At 34.5% G+C, this 18,315-nt stretch overlaps 1 protein-coding gene across 7 annotated transcripts in view; it reads left to right on the top strand.

The window, feature by feature from the left end:
- Positions 1 to 18,315, top strand: part of PTBP3 (polypyrimidine tract binding protein 3) — a 95,468-nt gene that overhangs the window by 49,899 nt on the left and 27,254 nt on the right. For all 7 annotated transcript variants that reach the window (XM_082404010.1, XM_082404009.1, XM_082404008.1 and 4 more), the window contains 3 exons: positions 6,401 to 6,565; positions 14,470 to 14,580; positions 16,075 to 16,243. In XM_082404010.1, the coding sequence (XP_082260136.1) occupies positions 6,401 to 6,565; positions 14,470 to 14,580; positions 16,075 to 16,243 (445 nt within the window). The remainder of the gene's footprint in view (positions 1 to 6,400; positions 6,566 to 14,469; positions 14,581 to 16,074; positions 16,244 to 18,315) is intronic.

Here is an 18,315-nt window from a genome sequence, read left to right as displayed (position 1 = left end):
CCCAAAGACTTAAGAATAAGAAAGCACTGCCATTTGGAAGTAAGTTTGAAGATATGGTGTTAGAAATGGCAGATATTTAGTTTTCCCTTGAAACTGTTTTCATGAGTGGAAAAAAACATACATTGTTATGTCTCTCTTAAAAATCTCAGATCTGAAAGGAACTGCAGAAGTCAGTCCTTTTCTTTTTACAGAATATGTAACAAAGGCATTGAGAAGTTGAGTGATGCTTCTATTGTGATGTTAAGTAACTGAACTTAAGATGTTAATAAGAATTTGTATAGATATGTTCATTAAATGATTTTTGACTCTCCAAGATGAATGTGGAATATAGAATATGAACATTTCTTACCTCATTTTCCAGTTTTTATTTTGATACAATTCATGTTCAAACTTCTGTGTCTCTCCAGGTTGATTTTTAAGTAGCTAAAATAGTAATTTGAAGTAACTTCAGGGTAGGAAAAATTTATCCACAAAGCAAGTACATCTTAAGAAAGAGGTTTTTTTAATTATGTTGAGAGCAATTTGGCCGTGATACTCTTGCTCTAGGCAAAAGAACTCCTTCAGCTCTTTGACTCTGTGTTGAAAGTCATTATAATGCAAGCTGCTGAATTTATAGTTTTCCACATTTTTAAAAACAGTGACATTTCCTGCACACAATCCTTAACTTATCCAAGAGATATTAATGGCCTATAATAAACTATCTAAACTTAAGAGTAAATGAAATGTTAGCTATTTTTAAATAGTATAATTTTTTTTAATGAAAAATTGCCTTGTAAATAGGATACATGCTCATGGTAAAACATTCAAACAATCCAGAAAAATAAAAAATAAACAAAACAATCCAGTTACCCAGATATAACTAATTAACTAACATTTTGCTAACATTTCACTGTGTACCCCTTCTCTATTCAGGTTATTGTCTATGTATATAATTTTATACCAATGGAATCCTAATAGTTTGAAAACTACTGAAAACTATTTTTTCTCTACAATATGTCAGGGATGTTGTTTCATGACAACAAATACAGAATTACTTCATACTTTTTATTTTATTTTTTTTACTTCATAATTTTTAAATGACTGCATAATACTGTCTTCAAAAGGGCAGCCATAATTTATCCCGTTTCTTTTCTTTTTTTAGTTTAACATCTTTATTGGAGTATAATTGCTTTACAATGTTGTGTTAGTTTCTGCTGTATAACAAAGTGAATCAGATATATGTATACACATATCCCCATATCCCCTCCCTCTTGCGTCTCCCTCCCACCCTCCCTATCCCACCCCTCTAGGTGGTCACAGAGCACCGAGCTGATATCCCTGTCCTGTGCTATCCAGTCTCTTGTTGTTAGATTGAGATTGTTTGCTATGTTATGCTCTTACAAATAGTACTATAGCAGCATTCTTACATATCTTGGCACACATGCAGCATTATCTTATTTATGTTCCTGGCAACAAAATTGCTGGGACTAAGCCTATGCATGTTTTATGTTTCAATATATGTTGCATGATTGCTTTCTCTAAAGCTTATTTGCTGATTTAGGGTGCCACTGATAATATATGAGCAAGCAGTTTTCCTGTCCATCTGTGTTAATATGCTAGTTAACAAATTGTATCTTATTGTTTGCTCTCTTTTATTTAATAACTTGTGAAGTATTTATAGTGATTTCTATTAATGCAGTTTTTCCCCCATTTTTTCAATTGTGGTAAAATATATATAACGTAAAATTTACCACTTTAACCATTTTTAAGTGTATGGCTCAGTGGCATTAAGTACATTTTCATTGTGCAACCCATCACCACCACCCATCTCCAGAACTTTTTCGTCTTCCCAAACTGAAACTCCATACCTATTATACACTTACTCCTCATTTCCCCTACCCCGACCCTGGCAGCCACCACTCTATATACTTTCTGTCTCGAATTTTGTCTGCTAATGCAATTTAAAAATATTTTTATATAATAGTCAAATCTCTGAAGTTGTATTATGGTCTCTGACATGGGTGCCATACTCATAAAAACCCAGTATAGCAAGATTAAAAACATTTTTTTTACCTATGTTTTCTTATACTTTCATGTTTTGGTTTTTATTTGTAGTGTTTAAATCTGTTTTGTTAAGAATATTTTGTGGGTGGAGAGTGAGACTTTGGTCTTTCTCTTACTCCCAGTGACCAGTTTCTCTTTTGTTGTAGTTGAACAACCCATTTATCAATATTATCCACTCATGGGACTTCCCTGGCAGTCCAGTGGTTAAGACTTTGCCTTCTAATGCAAAGGGTGTGGGTTCAATTCCTGGTCGGGGAGCTGAGATCCCACATGCCTCGTGCCAAAAAACATAAAACAGAAGCACTATTGTAACAAATTCAATGAAGACTTTTTAAAAAATGATCCACATCAAAAAAAATCTTAAAAAAAAAAATCCACTCTTGTGAAACTTGTCTTTTGTCATGGTCTAGTTTTCCATACACAGACTATGCATACTTAACAACACACATATATACACTTGTTAGACACAACTACACATTCTGCTTGCGTGACCCCCATCTACCTTCATGTGTGTGTGGCTCACATGGTATGCAGTCCATGTCTAATCTGGACTACCTTTTGGATTCTGTTCTGTTCCATTCCTAATTCCGTGTCCCTAAGGCTTAATATGTTGTAGGGCAAGGCCCTATTCTTTACCCTCTCTTTTTAGATATTAAATGGATAATATGTTTTATTTATTTCTCAGGATATATTAGAATTATTTTGATAACTCCTAACCCCAAAAGACACAGTTAGAATTGGGTTGATTTTATAGATTTACTTGTAGATAATTAACATGTCTGTATTGCTAACTGATCCTCTTGAGGAAGTTATATTTTATTTCCTATCTTTCAGAAGAATTTTTAATTCTCCTTCATGTAAGTCATGCAGTTTTCTCATTAATGTTATTCCTAAATATGTTAAAGTCTTGAAGACGAAATAAACAATTTAATAAAACTCTTAAAGACTGGATTATTCCAAAGGGAAACAGTGAGAAATCCCAGTTGCTTGGCAACCAAAGCCAGCCCAAATGACCTAGTTTATTCTTAGATAGCCTTGATTTCTTCCCAATACCCTTTCCATTTTGTTACTTTTGTCCATTTTTTGCATTGGTGTTTGATAAAATAATATTTTTCTTTTATTCAGAGTCCTACACCAAAGCTGAAGTCAAAATTGAAGGTCCTGTTTGCATATATAAAATGTACCAGATGTTTTTTTATTCAGACAGCCCTCAGAAACTGATAAAATACTGTTTCATTCTCTTCTCTTTGAATAGCAAGATATCCCAAAACATGCACATAACTTCTTTTCCAGCTTATGGACATACTTGGCAGAGGGTCAGGTGAATATCAAGTATCTTTGTCCCTTGGTTTAAGCTAAAATTATAGCTAAAAAATTTAGATCCTATTTTGAGGTACAGCATTTGAGGAGTGGTTGTATTAATAGGAGTCATTTTTGTATAGACAGTTTTTCTTGACCTTGTGGGTGGAAGTTTATAAATTTGCAAAGAGATGACCATGGAAGGATTTTCCCTTAAAAAATTTCCCCAAAAATCATCCAACTGAATGAACACTTAAGATCTGTGAATTTTGTTGTATATTCATTTCCATCTCAATTTTAGAAATGTCTTCTTCACATTATCCAGGCATGTTTAAATTTTACATGAAGTATATTTACCTCCCCCACCTCAATAAAATATTTGTTGATTTTTCCATCATACTACTGCTATTTCCTTTACTACTAGTTAATGTAACCATTCCGGAGGGTTTGTTGCTGAAACATTTAAAACTATCCCATAATAAGAATTCTGCTGCCTCATAATGTTTAGTATCAGATACACAGAAAATATGTCTTCTGTGTATCTGAAATATCTCTTCATATTAAGAAGACATTTCTTTTTTTCCCCCTCACTTTTCTGTTGTCCTCAGTGGAAAGTATGCCTCCACTTTCATTTTTTTTTACTTAAATATTTTTGCCTAATTAAAAATTGAAACTATAGAGTTACTTATTAAATAAATCTTTTTCTCAGATTTTTATTGTCAAAAGAATTTTTTTGCATGCCTGCTATGCAGAGACTTTTGTACTCAATGCTCTGTGAAGTACTAATGCAAAGTATATTGACAACTCTAGAATGATTAGGACAATATATACCATGGCTTCTCATGTTTCTCCACTGTGGTATCTTCTGTGCCAAGGAGGAAAGAGTGAAGGAAGAGAAACAACAACAGTAGCAACAATAACAGCAATATAGCAGCAGTAAGCATATATATAGAATTGTTTAATAAAAAGGATTGATAGAATGATTGATGGGTAATGAAGTAAAGTCAGTGAGGTTGGGAATTCCCTGACGGTCCAGTGGTTAGGACTCTGCACTTTCACTGCTGAGGGCCTAGGTTTGATCCCTGGTCGGCGAACTAAGATCCCACAAGCCACGCAGCGCGGCCGTAAAAAAGTTAGTGAGGTTAAGTTTACTTTCAGTTATGCAGCCTTAGTTTTGATAAGATTTAATCATCCTGATACAAGAAGAAAAGGCACCATTATTCCATTGAGAGCCTCACTATGATGATTTTTCCTAGACATTATAAAGTTGTGATGTCCAGTATGGTAGCTGCTAGCTAAATGTGGCTAAATTTAAATAAATTAAAAAATAAAAAATTCAGTTCCTCAGCTGCACTAGGTACATTTGGAGTGCTCACTAGCCACTTGTGGTTAGTACTGTCATATTGCATACTGTAGATGTTGAACATTTCCATTATCACAGGAAATTCTGTTGGACAGCACTGTTGGTCTTCCATGTCTCTACTTAAACTTTCTTTTTTCTGTGTGTGTGTGTGCACGCAATACAGTTATAATAACTACTTTAATGTTCTTTTCTGCTAACTCTAATCCCTGTGTTAATTCTGAGTCTTTTTTGAATGACCTCCCAACATCATCATTGCCTATTTAAAGGCTCAAAGTGGAAATGTGAGCCAGTTTTCAAATTTGAAAGCAGTACAACCCTTTTTTCCAAATAAAATCTTATTGGGGAGCCCAGTATAAAATAGATAAACTGCCATGTCTGAAGCAGAATTAGGATGCTCAGTATTCCACACACTTGGCTTTACTAGAACATAGTTTTGAAAGCTAATGATATAAAATATTCAAATAATTCATAATATTGTTCTCAAAGATGATTTGGAAACAGCATTTGGTAGTTTGTGTTTTACTTGATACATAAAAGTCTGTATGTGACATAAAAATGCTGTTAAAAGGTAAAAAAAAAAATGTATATAAAAGTGGAAGTTGTTCAACTCTTAAGCATACAGAAAGTAAAAGACTGCCACTTTTCCAGAAAGATACTTATTTTAATGTTATTTTTCATAGCAAAATGTTGGAAAGCTACTCATCTCACATTAGAAAGGTGGTATAATAAATAGTAAATTAAAAATTAAAGTCATGAAAACAAAACAAATGTTCATATAAAAAACAAAGTACTGTGACAAAGTACTTACTATGTTCTTTAAAATTGCAAGTGAGTACAATATGTAGAAATGAAAGAATGTGCATTAAAGTGGTAGGATTTTTTCATTTTGTGGCGCAAACATTTTACTAATTATCACCATTCTTAGGAAATTATAAGTACGGAACAAAAGACTGATGAAAACTTGCATTTAATTTCAATAATCATTAACCGTGCTTTTTTTCTCCTCAATTTTCTCCTCTTTCACCTACTTTATTTTTTAAATAATTGTTTTAAATTTTGAGACAGTCACAAAATTTAAAAAGAGTTACAGATATATACAAAGAACTGTTGATTCCTTGAGGCATTTGGGAATAAATTGTTAATCTGGTCTGTGTTCATTGGCCAAACTTTTTAGTGTGCATTTCCTTCAAAGAAGAATATTCTTCTACACAACCAGAAAACAGTGGTCAAAATCAGGAAATTAACATTTGATGCATTACTTCCCTCCAATCCTCAGTCCCCGTTCAAGTTTTTCCAGTTGTCCCAATAATGTTTATTCCAGCAAAATAAGCATTATTCATAATCACGTGTTCCATTTAGAAATCACATCTTCTAGTATCCTTTTATCTGAAACAGTTACAGGTTTTTTTTAACTTTCATAACCTTGACACTTTCGAAAATTATGGGCCTACTTATCTTTTAGGTTGTCCCTCAATTTGAGTTTGTCTGATGTTTCCTTGTGATTAGATTCAGTGTATGTAGCTTTGACAGGAATGTCACAGAAGTAATGCTCTTTAGGATATATGCATCCAGAGAAAGTAGATATGTATATTTTTATTTAACTCTATTACTTCATATTACTTTACATCAACTAATTTTAAGGATTATATAATGCTTCTGTGTAACCACAAGTTCTCATTTTGGATTGTTAAATAGAGAGCCCAAGCTGCACTGCAGGCTGTCAGTGCTGTCCAGTCAGGAAGTCTGGCCCTTCCTGGAGCTCCTGCTAATGAAGGCACAGTCCTACCTGGGCAGAGCCCTGTGCTCCGAATAATTATTGAAAACCTCTTTTATCCTGTTACCCTGGAAGTTCTTCATCAGGTAAGGAGGAACATTCTTATGAAAGCAGAGTCAAATATGACCTCTGTAACTTTGGATGTTTTATGTCTTTAGTTTTTCAGGTTGTTGATTTTGGTTAATGTATTTGTTTAAATAACAAAAAAAAAATCTTCAGCATCCTGTTTCATGCAAGAAATAATATCAATTAGAGATAGTTTTTTGAAAGCCTCCATTTTCTAACTTAAATACTTGATTTAAAAAGGTATGTAAGAATTCAATTTTTTTATACCTAAGCTTGAAAATGAACAAAGCACAGACTCCTATAAAAAGCACCGGTAGTAGTTGTTCCTCAGAAAGTAACATCAATATAGAAAACAACTAATCTATTTCTATTGACTCCTCCCTACACTTGAGTATTTTTATTTTAAAAACTCTGAAAGAAAAATATGAGTAACTTAAATAAGGAAGTATCATGTTAAATACTGACTGATTCTCAACATAGCTTTCATAGACTACCCATTACTATGTCTAAACTGTCTTGATAAGAGGCAGTGTACCACATCATGGCCTACTGTGAAGATATAGAATTTAAGAACTGGAAGATCGATCACCTAGTTACATAATTTTGTATTGAATAAAACTGAGGCTCAGATACTTGGTGAGTTGAATATTGTAAAGAGTAATTGAAGAACCAGTTAGAACTCAAGTCCCCTAATGTCAACTCCAGTATTCCATTTCATTATACTTGACAAACTAAGTATAAAAATTATTTTAAAACACTAAAACATATTATATGCTTATTTTCATATTTATTTATTTATTTATGGCTGTGTTGGGTCTTCGTTGCTGCGTGCAGGCTTTCTCTAGTTGCGGCGAGTGGGGGGCTACTCTTCGTTGTGGTGCGTGGGCTTCTCATTGCGGTTGCTTCTCTTGTTGCGGAGCACGGGCTCTAGGCGCACGGGCTTCAGTAGTTGTGGCTTGTGGGTTTTAGAGCTCAGGCTCAGTAGTTGTGGCGCACGGGCTTAGTTGCTCGTTGTGGCTTGTGGGATATTCCCGGACCAGGGATCGAACCTGTGTCCCCTGCATTGGCGGGTGGATTCTTAACCACGGTGCCAGCAGGGAAGTCCCTATTTTCATATTTATATCTCATTATATATTAAACAGCATGATCTCAGGCCAGTCTAGACTCATTTAACTGCTTTCCAAACCTTTGGATTTGTACTACTGAATGAAGAGTCATAGGGGTGTGTGTGTGCATGTGTATTTAAGAATTGAAATGTATCCTATCCTCTTCTCACATTTTACAAGTAAGGGTGCTGGGGACCTTAGAAGTTGTTATTTTTCCCACAGTCATTGTACCAATTGGTGATAGAACTCAGATATATTTCCTAATATGGTTCATGTGCTATGCATGTAAATATCAAAATATACCATTTATTATGCCTACTTTATTCCCTGTGATAGTTTCCTGAGTACCATTTTCTAAATATGTGCATTTGTGAAGCATGTCCCATGGAGGGTTTTAGCAGTGGTATCCGTAGCCACCGTTGTTTCCTAAAAGTGTTCAGCAGTTACTTAAGTGATTGGTTTCTTTGTTCTTTTCTACTGTTTATCCCACAAAGTGGCATTGAACCCTCTGTGATCCATCAGCATTTTTTGTTTGCTTTTGCTACTGTGGCACTGTAGCTACTGCTAACTTCTACTGCTTTACAAAAGATGTTATTGCACCTGTGGCTCAACATTGCCATCAGTCAGCAGTGAATTTAGTCAAGGTTGTGTGGTCCTGTCTTGCCATTCCATTTATCATTTCCCTCAGACCAGTAACAAACCTTGTTTCTCTCCCAAAAGATCATGGGTCCTTCAGGTGAAGAGAGGTAACTGAGAGTCTTCAATAGTAACCATGGGGATAGGACTCTCAGCCCTTTAGTTATGGCACTCTCCTGTTTAATCCTTCTTCACATTGCTGTTGGAAAACACCAAAACTTCTTAGCAAGGCACTTAAGGCCCCATATACAGACCTCTCCCCATCTCTTTAACCTCACTTCCTAACTCTTCTGCTTATTTAGCACCCTAGCTTTTCTGGCCCTTTGACCCTCTCCCCCTCCCCCCCTCTTATTTCTGTCCTTGTCCATTTCTCTTTTCTATTTCGTAGGCCTGGAACACTCTTTACCGAGATAGCCACTTAGCTGAATCTACATCATTCCATTTGCAGCTCAAATTCACCTCCTCAGAGAGTCTTTCTCTAATTACATTAATTAAGCCCTCTCCCCCGACACTCTATTCCATTAGCCAACTAAAATGTAGTATAGCATAATGATTAAGGATACAGTATCTGGAGCTGGTTTGAATCCTAGCTCTACCAGTTACTACCTCTATAACCTTGGACAAGTAACTTACTCCCTCTGTGTCTTTTTCTTATTTATATAATGGGGATGAAGATGGTATCTATTTTATACCTTCATTGTGTGGATCACATGGGTTAATGCATTTAAAGCACTTAGAACAGTGCCTGTTACATAGTAAGTGCTCAAGAAATGTTAGCTGTACTTATCAGATGCTAGTAAATTGCATTGTAAGAAACTGATCCTTGCTCTTGTGGTCTTGTGGGTAAGATGTAATTTCATAAGTAATAGCATAAAATGTGATAAATATTGTGATTGGAAAATACATGGAAGTGTGGAGTTGGTTGCACATGTTATAATTAATTAGCAAGTAGAGTTGACATTAGCTAAACTGCTCTCTAACATCTATGGAAGCTAGTGTTTTTCCTTTAGCTCATGGTGAGGCGATTAATAATGACTGAGATGGGAGTGGTGCTATTTCAAATGAGGTAGGTTAAAGGAAGTGTTTACAGTATGATGACATTTGAACAGAAGCTTGAAGGATGTGAGGGTGTAAGTTATGTGTATATACGGTAGAACAATGATCCAGTCAGAAAGAACAGCAAGTGCAAAGTCCCTAAAATGGAAGTGTGCTTAATGTGTTCAAATATCAGAAAAAAGACTATATCATTGGAGTGTAAAAAATAGGAAAGCCATAAATGATAGGCTCAGAGAAGGTGTTAAGACTAGATGATGCAAAGCCTTTATAATCTTTACACTGAGTAAAATAGGAAGCCATGGAGGATTTTGAGTAGAGGAGGGAGATGATAGGTTTAATGTTCTTGTTGCTATGTTAAGAATAAACTGTAGGCATAAGTGGAGGCTCTTATCATAGTCCAGATGAGAGATGGTGGTGACCCAGGTGGGAACGTGGGCACTGCACATGGTGATTAAGTATATATTTGGAATGATTTGCTGATGGGTTTAGTAGATGTGGGTTATGGAGAGAAAGAGAGTAATCAAGAATGCCTTCCAGATTGTGGATGTGAGCCTCTGGTAAAATAGAGCTATCTTATACTAAGATAGTAAAGACTGAGGGCAAAAAAGATTTAGGGCAGGGGTGGGAGGAAGGGGAGGAATCAAGAGTGTGTTTTGGACATGTTAAATTTGAGATACCTGTTAGACATCCAAGTGGGAGATGTTGAAGAGACAGTTGGGAAATAAGTCTGGATTGGGCATAAGAATTCACGCTGGAGAATTGGTAATCATTTGCATATGAGTGGTAATTAAGGCCATTGGATTGGATGGCATCACTTAGAGAGTATTTGTAGATAAAGAAGGCATTCAGCAACTGTTCCATTACATAAACTCAACCCAGCATTCTAAAAAATTTCTTTGTGCACTGAAGGAGTAGGTACAAAAACTATTATAAACAAATTGTGGCCAATGTGCTTGCTATTTTAAAAAGCTCTAATATAAATAATTCTTTTTTTACAAGTGAATACTGGTGAACATTTTCAGTTTCTGGCAAGCCCTCTTTATAAACATTACCCTGAAGATTAATTTTATCGGAATTTGATCTTTAGTATTTTATTAGTCCCATTTTAAAGTCTGAAAAGATTAAAATGCACAAGAAATGTCAAGAGTTGAGTCTATGTGTTTCTTATGTTTATGACAGCAAAGTAAATATATTAGGAAATAGTCAAAGACCTTGTAATCTATAAAAATATATATTAAACTTTCCTAAACATTGATCTTTTGAGACCAAATCTATTTAAAAATGAGTATTTTGATAATTATAAAAAGTTGTTAAAAACCACACTTCAGGCATTCCTGAATTCCCCAATGTTGGTGCTCACTTACTTTATTCAAAAAGTATCAGATTGGGGACTTCCCTGATGGCACAGTCGTTAAGAATCCGCCTGCCAGTGCAAGGGACATGGGTTCGGGCCCTGGGCCAGGAAGATCCCACATGCCGCGGAGCAACTAAGCCCGTGCACCACAACTACTGAGCCTGCGCTCTAGAGCCCGCGAGGCACAACTACTGAGCCCGCGTGCCACAGCTACTGAAGCCCACGTGCCTAGAGCCCGTACTCCGCAACAAGAGAAGCCACCACAATGAGAAGCCTGCGCACTGCAACAAAGAGTAGCCCCCGCTCACTGCAACTAGAGAAAGCCCGCGCACAGCAACGAAGACCCAATGCAGCCAAAAATAAATTAAAAAAAAAAAAGTATCAGATTGATTTTTGCAGCTACTCTTTCAGTAAATACAATCCAGGGGGCTCTAGAGAGCTATCCATGGTTAGCCAGTTGAGTTCATTCATATTCTCTTGGCACATTCAGATGAAAATTACACAGCTAAACACGTCTGTCAGGGAGGATATGCTTCAGGTTGTTGTTCAAGTTAAATGAGGGAAAGGAATCGAACTGTTAAAATCTGAAGGTTAAGTGGAAATTAACTAGGTTCTATAGCATAATACAGTATAAAATCCCAAATTTTAGAGCAAATTATATGCTCTTGTTACTTCATTAACAAGATATTTTACATCAAAAATGTTTATCATTTTTAAAATTGCATATTGCCATAATTTTTCAGTCAGGTCTCAGAGTATAATTTGTTATCAATTAATAATAAGCATTTACTCTGTGCCTCTTATATGCCAGGAATTGTACTCAATGATAGAGAAATGATTAAGACAAGGTATATACCTTCAAGGAGCTTTCAGTCTAATTAAAGGAGACATATATAAACAAATGTATAGACCAACGTAAATAAAACAGCTAGATAAATATTTGTATGAAGCCAAGAGGGGATATTAATATTTGGTACTAGAGAATGAACTCTATTGAGATTTGGGTGAGGCTAAGAATTTTCTGGTGGCATTATTCCCTGAGCTGAGTTTTGAAAAAGATAAATGAAAATTTACTAGATATTACGTAAAGAGTTACAGGAAAAGGGAAAAGCCACATGTATAGGCATGGAAGTCTGAAACCACTTAGTGTATCTGGAGAACTACTATAGACAATTCCCTATTGTTGATGTAAATAGTGTGGTATAAAAAGTGTCAGGAAATGAGGTTGGAGAGGTACACCAGGGAGAGATTGTGTATGTTATACCAAAGAGCTTGGATTTTACCATGTAGATAATGGGGAGATAGTGAGGAATTTAAGCAGGGAAAAGTATAATCTGACTTGTACTTTAGAACACTACTTGTGTCTGCAGTATGAAGGAGGGAGGTTAGGCAGTTATTATATCTCCTTTTATATATATACATACACATTTTTTTTACATACACATTTTTAATTAAGTCTGTTATACTTTATAAGGTGAAAAAAAAAACCAAACCTCAATTGATGCACTTACAATATATAGATTGATGTGTGTGCATGCATGTAACACCATAGTATCACCAAGGATGGAAATTAAGAAAACATAATACCTTTTCCCAAGAATGCTTATACCTATATCTTAAAGAAAGATACAACATAAAATCTTTGACAGCTGAGAAGAAAGTAAATTTGGTATTCTTCTATAAACTTTAAGAATAGTATCTAGGACATGAGGGTGTACTGAGGAAATAACCTGTTATAAGACCAAAGTTTTCATTAAAAGAACAAAACAAAAAATTTCCTAGTGTTTTTCAAAATACAGCTATAATGAGGGGTTAAGGTCTCAAAGTTCTAAACCCTGAAATATGACCATAATGAAATTAACTACATTTTATTAAAAGTTTTAAATTTTTAAATTAACGTTTTTATCCTTAGAAGCAGAAGGGCAAGTTTCTGGCTCATTAAAATCCAGATTTAAAATGGGATGTCAGAGGAAAGCAAAATGCATTGTAGTAACCCTGGCCCTGAACTTGTGGTGGGGAAGTATAACAAGTGTTGTAAGAGCATTGGTAACCAGGGGTCTGTCAGGAAACCTTCCCCCAACTCTGTTTATTCCACTTCTCTAAAGACTCTTTAGAGACACCTTCCTTGAGCACCCTTGCACCTTCCCAACTTGGATTCCAGTTCACTCTCATCCCTTTCCCTTTTATTTTTAAAACAAAACACTTTTTTATGACCAGACATTGCTATTTATTGGCTTATTTGTTTATCGTCTGTCTTTCCTTATGAGAGCAGAGACTCGTTTCTTTCTTTGAGGATTTTCCAGGTATTTTTTTTCTGTTATTGATTTTTAGTTTAAATCTATAATTGTTTGAGAATATACAGTGTATGATTTCTATTATTTTATATTTGTTAAAGTGTGTTTTATGGCTCAGAATGTGTCTATCTTGGTCAATGTTTCATGCAAAATTCAGAATGTGTATTCTGTTATTGGGTGCACTGTTCTATAAATGTCAATTAGATCCAGTTGATTGATGATGCTATTCAGTTCAGCTCTATCCTTACTGATTTTCTGACTTCTGGATCTGTCAATTAGTGATAGAGCGGTGTTAAAGTCTCCAGCTACAATACTGTTTTTATAGTCCAGCAGCTTTTTTTCTTAAGTATTTTGATTCTTTTTCATTAAGCACATACATATTAAGGGTTGTTATGTCTTCTTGGATAAATGACCCCTATTATTATTATATACCCTCCCTCTTTATCCCTGATAATTTTTCTTCAAAAATCAGCTTTGTCTAAAATTACTATAGCTGTACCAGCTTTTCTTAAAAATTAGTGTTAGCATGGTGTATCTTTCTCTCCCTTTAGCTTGAGTCTTTATATTTAAAGTGGGTTTCTCATGAATAACCTGGAGGTGGGTTTTGTTTGTGCTTTTTAAAAAGCCCACTCTGACAAGTATGTATTTTAATTGGCATATTTAGAACATTCACATTTAAAGTGATTTTTTATATAGTTGGACTTATATCTGCCAGGTTGGTAACTGTTTCCTACTTGTTTGTTGTTTCTTCCCCCTTCTCTTTCTGCCTTTTTTAGGTTTTTTTTTCCTGTTTCACATTTTGTTTTCTACTAGAATTCTTTAGAGCATTTTTAGTTCACAAAAATCTTGAGCAGAATATATATACCTCCTTACCGCCACAGACGTACACAGTTTCCCCTATTATTAACATTAGTATGGTACTATTGTTTAAAATTGATGAGCCCATATTGAGACTCTTGTTACTGTTTTGTTCACTGCTGAGTTTCTAGAGCTTAGAACAGTGCTCTATGAGTATTTGATGAATTAATAGAGCGTTGAACATTTTGTTGTTCATTTTGTTGAATATTTTATAGTTTTCCTGTCTATAAAAATTTCAAGAAGTAGATGCTGATTCTCAGGCTGAAATAGTTTATCTGTATGACTCTTCCACTTCCAGGTATATGCTTTGTAACACCAACATCGCACAGCATTAATTAATTCCTGTTGTAACCTCCTGATTCAGTATTGTGCCATTTATGACATGCTATAAAATAGGTTAAATATTTAGTGCCTGTTATGTGTCAGGCACTGTTTTAAGCCATGCATGAGTGTTGAAACATGGACATCTTAGGCTTGATTTAAGTAATTTTGGTACCAGTAGTTTTAATAGAGGAAATTATTTTCATTTAAAACTGGGATTCATGAATCAAGTTGTATTTATAAAGATATGTTAGCAAATTTTTTTCCTTAAATTTAACCTAATGTGAACTTTTTTCCAGATATTTTCTAAATTTGGCACAGTCTTAAAGATTATCACCTTTACAAAGAATAATCAGTTTCAAGCCTTGCTTCAGTATGCTGACCCATTGAATGCACATTATGCCAAAATGGTAATTATGATCTTTTTTTCATTTTTCAATTGTTAATCAGTCACTTCAGTGATACCAAAGAAAGCCATCGTGTCTTCTCCTTTGCTGTAGTTTACCATGTGTTTTTTTTTTGAAAATTGTAATAAAATATACATACTAAAATTTACCATTTTTAAAAGTACTGTTCCATATGCTCTTCTTACAGTCTAAAAATTACTTCTTTCTTCATATGAAATGGTTTCAAATCACCTATCATTTGTCAGATTTCTGGGACTCATTTCTGTTTGTCATATTTAAAGTCTAGAGTTGAGCACAGTACTCCTGATATAATCTGACTAATAAAGTAGAATTATCTTTACCCTAGTGCCTCATTTACTTCTATTAAGTGAGCCAAAGATTGATTGATTTCAATATTTTTGCAACTGTATTCACTGTTGAATCTCATTGAGCTCTAAATTGCTAAAGACATTAAATCTTAGGAAATATGCTGCCTTCAATTCATATTGTCTTCTTGTTAGTACATGAGTGCTTGACTTTTGACAGGATGTAACACTTCACATTCAGTTTGGTTACATTTGACCCATCTCCTATTGAGATCTATCCCTAACTCTAATTCTATCTTGTATTGGTATCTGAATTATTTCTAATTTTTTTCCAAAGATAGGGACTAAGGTTTATAGTACTTCTGTGTATCACAAAGTGTCTAGCTCTTGATTAGGAATAACATTTATATGTGCTGTACCCTCTACCCACATATATTATTTTGTACCTTTATGATGGCATACTGGTCAATAACTATTATGATAAGTCAGGGGTTTTTGTATATTTGTATGTTTTTGTTTTATTGATATTTTTTATGTTTTGGTTTCTGGTATCTATTTTTATAAATTGAAGTGTTTGTGGAAGTCATAAGTGGCTATAAATATCCCTTTGGTAAGTCTTTATTATTTTCAAAGGAGGGATTGCTGATTTTTGGTCTTGTATCTGATCTGACTCAAAACTTCCCTCAAGTTTATTACTCAAAGAAAATAAACTTACAAGAAAATCAATAAGTGGTAGATAATATTTCACATATTGTGGTTCTGACAGGTACCATTTACAAAGGCTTTATTTCATCTTAACCTATATAAATTACACTAAAACGAATTAAGATGAAATGTAAAATTTAAATATCTTTAAACATTTAAAAAATAATCATAATAATAGTACAATGTACAATAACGTATAATAGTTTTCTAAGCTTGTACATTTCTCCTCTTCCGTTTGCTCTTATCATAGACAAGATAGGGATTATTGTCCTTACTTTACAGATGAAAAAACTGAGAAATAGAGATTTTCATTTTCTCTCTTAGGCTCACACAGTTAGTGACAGAGGTAAAAGTAAACACAGGTCTTTGGCTTTTAGTTTAGTCCTCTTTGCTTTATGCCTGATTGCCACTCTATCAAAGTAGAGGCTACTTGATTTATTATTGTTATTATCTTGCAAAACATCAGTCCCTTTCTTACATGCTTTAGGCTCTGGATGGCCAGAATATCTATAATGCATGCTGCACTCTGCGTATTGACTTCTCCAAGCTTACCAGCCTTAATGTGAAATATAATAATGACAAAAGCAGAGACTTCACTCGCTTAGACCTTCCTACTGGTGATGGCCAGCCATCCCTTGAACCCCCTATGGCTTTTGGTGAGTAGTTCTATTTTGGGTCACAGAACAAGCTTTCTGAAGTTAAAAGTTTCATTTATTAATCCATATATGTCAGGTGGTTTCTTCTTGGATTCTCTCAGGATTTCTAAAGAAAAGCGAGAATCATGGAACAAAAATGTGTTCATTAATTGAATCTTAATATTAGTAGATTCTATTAGTTGGCAAAAACAAGTGGATACCTGAAATTGAATTTATTTTCTAACATTAACATTACTCGTTCTTTATAAACCATACAACCATTTGCTTGAAATTAATAGTCTTATATATTACCACTGGTTTAAATAAGTTGATTTATAGGGTTGGCCAAAAAGTTCCTTTGGTTTCTAAGTACAAATAAAAGACACATTTTTCATTTTCACCAAGAACTTTATTGAACAACATATTCACCCTTTTGTTCCACTACCTTCTGCCATTTTTCAGGCAACTTCATAATTCTATCTTCCCACAACTTTTTATCTTTTTGAGCAAAGAACTGTTCCAGGTGCCTTTTACAGTCTTCCTGGAAATGAAAATTTTTTCCGTTAGGAGAATTTTGTAAAGACTGAAATAAATGGAAATCCGAAGGTGCAATGTCTGGTGAATACAGCGGGTGAATCAGAACTTCCCAGCCAAGCTGTAACAGTTTTTGTCTGGTCCTCAAAGAAACATGTGGTCTTATGTTATCCTGATGGAAGATTACACATTTTCTATTGACTAATTCTGGACGCTTTTTGTTGAGTGCTGCTTTCATTTGGTCTAATTGGGAACAGTACTTGTTAGAATTAATCATTTGGTTTTCCTGAAGGAGCTAATTAAAATAGAGGACTCCCTTCCAATCCCACCATATACACAACATCCCCTTTTTTGGATGAAGACCAGCCTTTGGTGTGGTTGGTGGTGGTTCATTTCGCTTGCCCCACAATCTCTTCCGTTTCACATTATTGTACAATATCCACTTTTCATTGTCACAATTTTTTTTGAAAACAAAACGTTTTCATTACGTTTAAGTAGAGAATCACGTGCGGAAATACAGTCAAGAAGGTTTTTTTTCGCTTATGTGGAACCCTAACATCAAAGCGATGAACGTAACCAAGCTGGTGCAAATGATTTTCAGTGCTTGATTTGGATATTTTGAGTATGTCGGCTGTCTCCCACATGGTATAACGTTGATTGTACTCAATTAATGTCTCAATTTGATCGCTATCAACTCAACTGGTCTACCTGACCATGGAGCATCGTCCAGCAAGAAATCTCCAGCATGAAACTTTGCAAACCACTTTTGACATGTTTGATCAGTCACAACACCTTCTCCACACACTGCACAGATCTTTTTGTGTGTTTCAGTTGCATTTTTACCTTTCTTGAAATAATAAAGTATAATATGCTGAAAATGTTGCTTTTTTTCTTCCATCTTCAATATTAAAATGGCTACCCAAAAATTCACCAATTTTGATAAGTTTTTTTAAAAATGCACGCTGGTCTGACAGCTGTTACAATACAATCTAACAAAACTGTTTCAAATGAAGTTAAGACAACTAAGTGCTACTAAAGGCATCTTACAGAAAAAACCGAGCGAACCTTTTGGCCAGCCCAATATAACCAGCAAAATATTGGTGTAAGTGGTCTTGAGAGAAATACTTTTCCTTTTTTAAGTAGTGATACTTTAAAACAAGGACCTAAATTAGTAGTATGTTCTTTCTTTATTCAAAGAAGAGGATTTACAATTTTTTGTTTTTGTTTTTTAAACATCAGAACTTTTCATCTTTACCCTGAGTTTGTGTGAAGTTGCATTTTTGCACTAATAAAAGTAGTCTTCTGCATTACTCATGCAAATGTTGCTTTGGAGAGCTTCCTTCTTTTATTTAAAATTAGTTCTCAATAATTTAAACTTTTAAAATAAACCTTTATGTAAAGGGAAAAGTAGTGGAGAGCCTACTTGGATATATCATTAGGTTAATATACTTTTTGGTTTTGCAACTCTCAAAGTGTGGTTTATTATTTAGATAAAGTATTTTAATTTTATTACCCTTTGTGATTGATTTTTCTTTCCGAGATGACACCATAAAATATTA

The sequence above is a fragment of the Balaenoptera borealis genome (genome assembly GCF_965194805.1).
Source record: "Balaenoptera borealis genome assembly, chromosome: 8".
In the NCBI taxonomy this organism is placed as follows: Eukaryota; Metazoa; Chordata; class Mammalia; order Artiodactyla; family Balaenopteridae; genus Balaenoptera; species Balaenoptera borealis.
The sequence above is the reverse complement of the archived record's forward strand: the minus strand, read 5'-3'. Positions and strand labels throughout refer to the sequence as shown.